Genomic DNA, 8123 nt, shown 5'->3' on the forward strand with positions numbered 1-8123 from the left:
ATTGCCCATTGCGACCTAAACCACTGGCATGTATCTTCAAGGAATCATTTCCTGGGTCCTTGTTATTTACACCCCGAAATAACTGACAATACTAGCGATTTCTGGCATATTTTAACCGGTTCTTTTCAGTTACAAGTTTCACGAGAAGAGTAACACTCTGGTGAAGTGGAGTACCCGGCCAAGTAGTTATTAGGTGAAAGCCAACTGGCTGTCTCCAACGACAAGCATTCTCAACTGTTTAGATTAACAGTTCAAGTACATTTGGCCTACCATGCTGCCATAGTTGTAACACTCTGGTACGCCAAATTGCTGAATAACCTTTTTGCTGCTGATTAGCTCCAAGGTGTGTGGAAGGTGAGTCCAGTGACTCCCTATTTGACACAGACCTATAGAAATTACCACCACGGTTTTGTGCGATCAGTCAGACAGTGAGCGCACACCACCAAGTAGTGTTTGAAGCAGCGTTTGGCAATAAAAAATTAGCAGCTAAATCAAGAAAGCCGACTGCACTAGCATTTAGTTTCCTGAAAAGAGCACGCAACGGTTTAGACAATTGTTGCATGAGCTCGTATCAAATTTACTGCTTCAGGTAACTAGACATAAATAGCGTTAACTTGAAATATATGGAATGTATACAAATTTAGCATGACACCTTTCCGAATATTATCACGAAAATGTTACAGATAATTGCAATTTTTGCGGGGCTCTTCCAAGAAAAGTAAGGAATGATTAAGTGCCCTGGTAGTTGAAAACAAGCATTTTCTGTCAGGTCTTTCCGTAGTTTTCTTCACTAAAACAACGGGTAGCAGAGATAAATACCTCCTTAGTTTACAAGCGCTGTTTGACAAACAGTTGAATCAGAAACTGTGATTTTGTCCACAAACTTTCCGGCGCGAATGCTCGCACTTGGAGTACACTGGAATATCATATCCATCTATCCTATATGAAATGCATGTCGATTTATGCAGGCTTTGTCGAAAACTGTTTTTAATCTCAAAAGTAATATGATCAACTACTAGTGTTTCAATTTTATTTATACAGTTTTCAAGCTGCGACAGTATTTCAGAAAAATATTCCGGAGCCTACTGACATGACAGATAAGAAAGTAAAACATCCAAACACCGGAGATAGTGCTGGCGACGCAGACAAAATATATCCACAGTTGAAAGCGATTGACGATAACCTCATGGAGAAGATTAAGAAAACTGCCGCCACCGTTGGGGACTCAGCCGTTGATGCACCAACTCGGGTCAACTTTGCAACAATGGGATTAATATCAAACATGAGTACAGCTTACTCCAACACTGAATGGTCCAGAGAAATTCAGAAATAAGGTGTATGGTTTTACTTCTGAACATGTACGCCCGATTCACTGCCCTACTAGTCGATAAACTGTTTATGAATCCTGACTGCTTGATACGCAATTCAACTGTCTTTTGAAAGGCCATGACTTTTGATCTACATACTAGCCCTGGAGCATGGTCCATTTTAAGGCTCAACAATGTACTGGTTTACGCTAACTTTTGGTTGTATACTACGTTACAACATCTATCCTTAATGATAACCGTTTTGCATTATCATATCTTGCTGCTAACTTCTGCAAAACATAATATATCCTGTTAAATGCACTCATATTTTTAAGAATGGTGTGGCCTTCTAAGGAACTGCTAAATCACCCAAATGCCTAGTCGGTGCTGATCCTATCTCACTCTACGTACCACTTATTTATGATATCTCACCTCCAGGATTGGTATCATGCAAACTTGTGGCTTATGCCTCAAATCTCGATGTTTTAGATATTCCCGACCCTCATAAATTGAGAACTTTGAAAGAGTGCCAAATTTTTTAAACCTATTAAATTTGCATGTGCCTTTTGTAGAAGGCAGACGAAATAAACCGTGTCCGTCACTTTGCCTAACTAATAGTCGATCAGTGTCCAGTTGGTACAAAAAATGTCTTTTAACTTGCAGACTAGTTTCCATGAGAATACTCCTTATAATAGAATAAACTGTCATAAATACCTAGGATATATTGATCCGGTTTTGGTTGACCATATGCTTGCCAACTGAACAATGGGATTCGTCGGGTAGCTAGTAATTGGAATTTGTTCAGCGTTTCTGCATGGATCATTTAGGTCTCACACTGATAAAGTTACAGGTACCGAAAGACCTCAAGTTGAGCAGAGTTTCAGATCTTTAATGGAGTGCACCTCTGTCCGTTTTTACGAGCGATAATCAGGTAGTGGTAGGTTCCTGCTTGATTTTCGTTTTTGCGTGGTCGCATCGATTATGCATGGTCATGAACTCTGCAGCAGCCTTGAAGGGATATAGCAGTACAATTCGGATGATCCTCAGACAGACGGTAATTCCAGTGCATAAGAGAATGGCCGAGGCTATTTCTGATAACAACAGCTTCGTAGAAACTGGTAGAAAAAACACTCACCTTTATCCTCATTTGTAAGTCACTGCAATTTTCGCGGTTCTGTAACAAGGCCCCATCTATTGTTAATATACACAGCGCGTCAAATCAGCAAAACAGCAATGGTCCTTGAGAATCACTTTCGTCGATCTTTTATATATTAGACTTTACTTTCAACCAACAGGCTTAATACAGAAAGGAATAAAACGCACGGTCAAACTGGTCAAAATCACCGAACTGTAAAGTGGTAAATCCACCAAATTGAGAGGACGGTTTTGCTCCTCGGGTTAACATATTTTAATGAAAAACATTCGTGAACATTTTGTTTTTTGTCCATTTCCAGCACATTTCCCGCTGACTACCTTGATCTAGGAGTCTACTTCACACCTCAGTGTACATCTCAGTGTACACCTCAGTGTACATGCGTTTTTCATACCACACTAAGTACCTTCATAGTTGTCTTGACCTATCACACCAGTTTTATGGTCTTTCTAAGTAACCAAATTCTTATGGGCTACGGTGCATCTTGCCAATGTGTCGGGATCCACCCCATTATATCGAACATCTTAAACCTTAGGCCGCTCAGCAACTAAGAAAGACTCCGCAAGCTAGATAAAACTAAAGTATTTTTACAACTGCAAGGCAGTATTGCCTCCAAAACGAGCGCAAATTTGTGGCACTGTTGCGTATTTGCTCATATTTGTAGATATCTTCAAGATATCATCCCAAAACAAAACTTATAAAGCATAAACTTACAAAGCATAAAAAAGTAAAATGCACAACCGGCAAAATCCATGACTACCTACCATTGATGATACATTATCAAACTGTTCAATCAAATACGTATCCTCAACAATAAAAATATTACTGTCTTGTCGTTCCTCGGTTTGGTGCAGTTAGGGGATTTCATGTATCTTTGCAGTAAAAAGCATTTTCTTGAGCAGCACTATTGTACCGAGAGCAGTTTTTAACTAGCATTTGAATCTGAATAAATGAACCTCAACTTTATCTGATTGAGATGCCTTAAACATAGGAATGGCTGATTTTGAGCATCCATCAACGCCTGCAAGATGATCCTAAGTTCGGTCTTAACAGATTAATTTAGTGAGAAAATAAGTCTTCAGCTCTTTGGTAATTTCATCTTTGTACGTCGTTGGCACTTAAAATGGACAGGACTTTCAAAAGGAGATTTCCTGTCGAAGTTCAATACGGAACAAGCCCCAAAGTGCTTCCTTCATTACCGTAGCCTTCACTCTTAGGTCAAACAAGAAACAGCTGATCGGGTGATTACGGTCCTGTAGCTGCAAAATCGAAATCGGTAAGCAATGGTTGTGCGTCTGTTTATGCCAAACTCAGCTGGAGATATGTTATTAACCCATTACATAACTAAACGGACGCTTCAAACACGTTTAGCACAATGCCCTAGTTTGTGATGAATAGGTTTCCGACTTTGTTTTCTACTCAGTCATACTTTTTTATGGATGGCTAATTTTTGCCAATTTTTAAAAAGCCAGAAGCAAGTTCCTAATACCACAATGCTTCTGGGTATTTTTGTGAGCAGTAAAATTCTTCTGTATTAGCATGGAACGCTATTTTGACCACCCCAGTTTTAAACTTGCTCGATCATATGTTAGGAAAGTTTGTAACTGCAGTGTTTACTAAGTGCAAACTTTTTTCACGGAAAGCATACCTTACTAAGGGACTCTTAGTGATGGTTTTTTTTCAGACTGACATATCATTACTGTTAGGGAAATTCCTTCCGACAAAGGTTATCGCGCTTGACCGGATGAATTTATATCAGTTATCTATGGTTAAACACCAGTTTTTTAAATGTCACTCGAACCGGTTACTCATCTCATCCACAGTGAATTAAGACGAACCATGTTACTTAGCACCGCCTAAACGTACCAGGCCCAAAAGTGGAAGAAGAATGCTAGTGTTGTCACCTCGACAACTTGCCGCAAAGTGACCCCAGGATTATGTGGCTTGTCTTTCAAAACAAAGATGACGTGATACTTCCCACGTGATTGGCTATAAAAGCTTCAATCCTGTTGCTTTCTGTGGCGTGTTTATTAAGTCCTGTGGCCTAAGACATAGTAAATGTCGTCTGGATAGATGGTTATAAGCATACTATTAAGTTAATAGTCTGCTGAACACCTTTTGTAGAGATCGGTACATTCTGATGTGACTAGAGCGAAGTGCGCCCATAAAACAGCGTAGTGACATCTCGAATCGTGCTTGATAGCTTGGAAGTCTTCTGCAGAGCTCGGCGACAAAAAGAATAACCCAGGTGAAACAGTAAGATTCCTGGCTATATGCACGAAAACATTAGAACACCTGTGTACAGTATGATTAATATCCTTGGACAGCGCAAATCCTATGACTAGAAAGTGAGAAAGAAAATCTCATGGATGACCTCATTTCAGCAAACTTACCTGTATCGAAATTGAAACAGTGAACTAAGTGCACACTTATAGAGAGAAGATACCTTTGAAAACGTAAACATCTTGCATGAATTTATTTTAGGGATTATGAAAATGTTCTCTTTGACTACGTCTTTGTCAGTCTTTACCAACAAAGCGTCTGGGAATAGTTCACTCACAAAGACATGCGTCCAGTTGCAGAACCTCGGTGGTTCCCAACCTTGAATTCGGATGTCCGGTTCACTCTGCGTTCCCGGGTACAAAACACAGAGTTTAATTAAACCGAAGAGTTGATAATAGATCTTGCAGTAGCGAAAGCAAAATATCTAGCGCAGAGAGCAGATAACCGAATGCCTGGTACATTTGAATTAGAACCTCTGTGTCATTTCATTCCTGAAGTACCGATGGAATCCAGACCTTGTTGGCTATCAGTTGCAAACCGTCAAATACTTACGAAAATCAGAACATCTACAAATGCACAGTCCACTACTTAACAGTCCCTGCATTGTTGCGTCTACTATAAAGCTGTGCACCAAGGATCTTCATACCGTTTTGATCAAGATCCAGATGACTGTCATTACGCGTGCTTAGAAGCCCAATGTGACGTGGCGCTCAATTTATCCCAGTAGGAAGGCTGATGTATACTCCTAACCTAACTGCCTGGCTATCGCCTGTCTACCGCTTCATGCTGTTTTATTTGTTAATTACCACTCAAAAAGGATACCAAGTCAATTCTACCAACATTGTGCTCGGGTACTTTAATTTCAATGCCCTTGGAAGTGTCTGATACTTTGCACCGGGCCTTTTCTACCGGATGAAACAAGAAGTGCTGTAATAAGTTTCGAGTGCCGTTATTCATTCTGCAACTTTTTCAAGGGCCTTTTGTTTAATATATTATAACAGCTTGGCGGCAGTTTGTCCTATTTGGTAAGGCCACTCATTATGTCCGTTATCTTCTTTCACACAAAAATGCCTCAGCAGAACTAATGTGCTGTTATTACAAGGACATTCATATTGTTTGCTTCTGGACAGGAATACTTCACAACTTTAGTTAGGCATGCTAAGTTATGTGCATTCAACCGTATAGTCGATGGCAGAGAGAAACCTCAAGCTTGCGGTGCTTTTAACTCTACACCTTCAGTAGATTTTGTATTTTGTATTTATGGAGAAATATATATTGTCCTAGAGTACTCAACTCAACGCTCGCTTCACTACCACCGCTCGCTGCAATTCGGTTTTCGTCCCTTGCACTATTTGGTGAACGAAGATTTTGTTGGAGCCGATGGATCCCACTGGTTCGCTTGGGCAACTTGTTGAATCAGGGTTTCCAAGAACCTTGACTTTGTCCAAAACGTGGCTTGTAGATCAACACGTTACTGTCAGAACTGACAACGCAGAGACTACACTGTACCGTTGTTTTGGCACGTAATCGCATCTTAGAAACGACCCACAAGGAAATGCTGTCGCTGTGCAGAACAAGGTAAAAGACAAAGCAACTAATGCTGAGAAAATTGCTCAAAATATAAAACCAACACATTTTGGTGTGATCTAAAGACACTTATTCAAAATGCACGCTAACCGGCATGTGGAGGCTGCGATAGGTCTTCAGCCAGACAAACGTCGGTTCAGATGTCTACATAAACTTGCAACCTTTATGTGTGTAGCAGCGATTGAAAAACCTGTGTGACGTGTTTAACGTGTTTGGTATCCATGGTCGTCATTACGCTTATAGAAACGTGTCGTTCTGTTTGCCTATTTCTACCTCCTTGTCATCTCAGAGTCACGCTAAATTGTCGACCCTAAAGCTATCCTAGTTTGCATTCACCGTTTTCCCACTTGCTCGAGTGGACTATAAACTAACTCTCTTTTTTATCAACATCTTATGGTCTGACCCCTTTTTACGTAGCAGCGCACCTCGTATTTATTTACCATCCTTTTGTCCATTTTTTTATCTTTAGTACCACACGGGAATTCGCATACCTTGTTGCCTTCTGACGTTTACGTCCACTTTCAAGCTGTATCCGCTTCATCTATACCTGAGCTCAAGGCTGATTACATGAGGAAAATCTATCGCAGTTAAAGGAGCCGTAAAAACTGTTTACTTTGATTGAACGCCCTGTTATTTCTGATTGTCACTGCGTTTTAAGAAATTATGCCGTCTCATTTATATTGTTGTGTTTTCCGCTCTTAGTATTGAACTGCATAGATATATGTGCTCTATTGACGCTACGTATTTTATGTGCTAACCCGTTTAGCACTTGTGACAGTATGAAACACTCAAAGTGGACATCTAGCTGGCGCTGGGTGACCAGATGCAGATAGAAATGCTTTATTGATAGTTATTCGGTTCAAAAAACTGACGGCAAATTACTGCTAGTAAAATAAAGCGAATTTTGGAACTTCTGGTAAAATGTCAATACAACGACAGGCAAGTATGTATGCAAGTGTCGAATATGACTTTCCGCAGAAAACAAGTCATATATTCAAGAGAAGTCCGCTCCAGACAAAAGCGTGATATTAGTCTACTGAGATAGACTATGCTACAGCTCACCATAACAGTCGAACTGATAGGCGGACTGGACATCCTATGTCGTATGGCGAAATTGACTTGCTAAGTTTTCCTGATATTAGTCCTGGCTGTAAATAAATGAAAACAGTTAATACTGCACATGCCATCTTATAAACTTTTATTAAGCACAGTACACACCCAACGAATCACCAAACCTTTAAGGAATACTGGAATTTGAACATGAATGCACACAATGTAAACCTGGTTTATCATTTCGAATATGTGACTATGATTTATTTGTGGATAATGACTCGGCTGAAATGATCGCTGATTACGCAGAGTCTGTGCCCTAGAGTAAGCAACATCGTTTGAACTTGCACCATTCTATGAAAACCGTCTCCCGTTTTTTAAATAGTGTTTTACACGAATTCACAGATCGATACACGAGATAGTGGCTTTCGCCTAAATTTCCCGGGTCGGTTTTGTTCTTGTCGTCCATGGGCTGACGTTCACCTGAAAGGCACAAGTGAAAAAAGGGTGTAGCACTGCTCTTTATGTTCTCAATGCGGGGCAGAATGCCTGTCAGCGCGAGGACTTGCATAAATAAGTGTCTAATATTGCTTTGAATTGTGTTCTAGATGAAGTGTGAAGGAGGGTTATTTCAAACAGCCACTACCCAAAATGAGAAAAAATTGCCTAATAAATAAATGCACTCTGAGCTTGAAAATCTTCGTATCATGTACCCACCGTGTGTTTGCTGAGTCAATGGTGAA

At 40.2% G+C, this 8123-nt stretch overlaps 1 protein-coding gene across 1 annotated transcript; it reads left to right on the plus strand.

Moving 5' to 3' along the window:
• Window positions 1-1041: 1041 nt before the first annotated feature.
• Window positions 1042-6900, plus strand: T265_13476 (hypothetical protein; the record flags this gene model as incomplete). Its single annotated transcript, XM_009169057.1, has 2 exons — window positions 1042-1249; window positions 6800-6900. Coding segments are annotated over 2 exons (258 nt in total), but the record flags the coding sequence as incomplete, so codon positions are not given.
• Window positions 6901-8123: the final 1223 nt, after the last annotated feature.

The sequence above is a fragment of the Opisthorchis viverrini genome (assembly GCF_000715545.1).
Source record: "Opisthorchis viverrini unplaced genomic scaffold opera_v5_70, whole genome shotgun sequence".
Classification (NCBI taxonomy): domain Eukaryota; kingdom Metazoa; phylum Platyhelminthes; class Trematoda; order Opisthorchiida; family Opisthorchiidae; genus Opisthorchis; species Opisthorchis viverrini.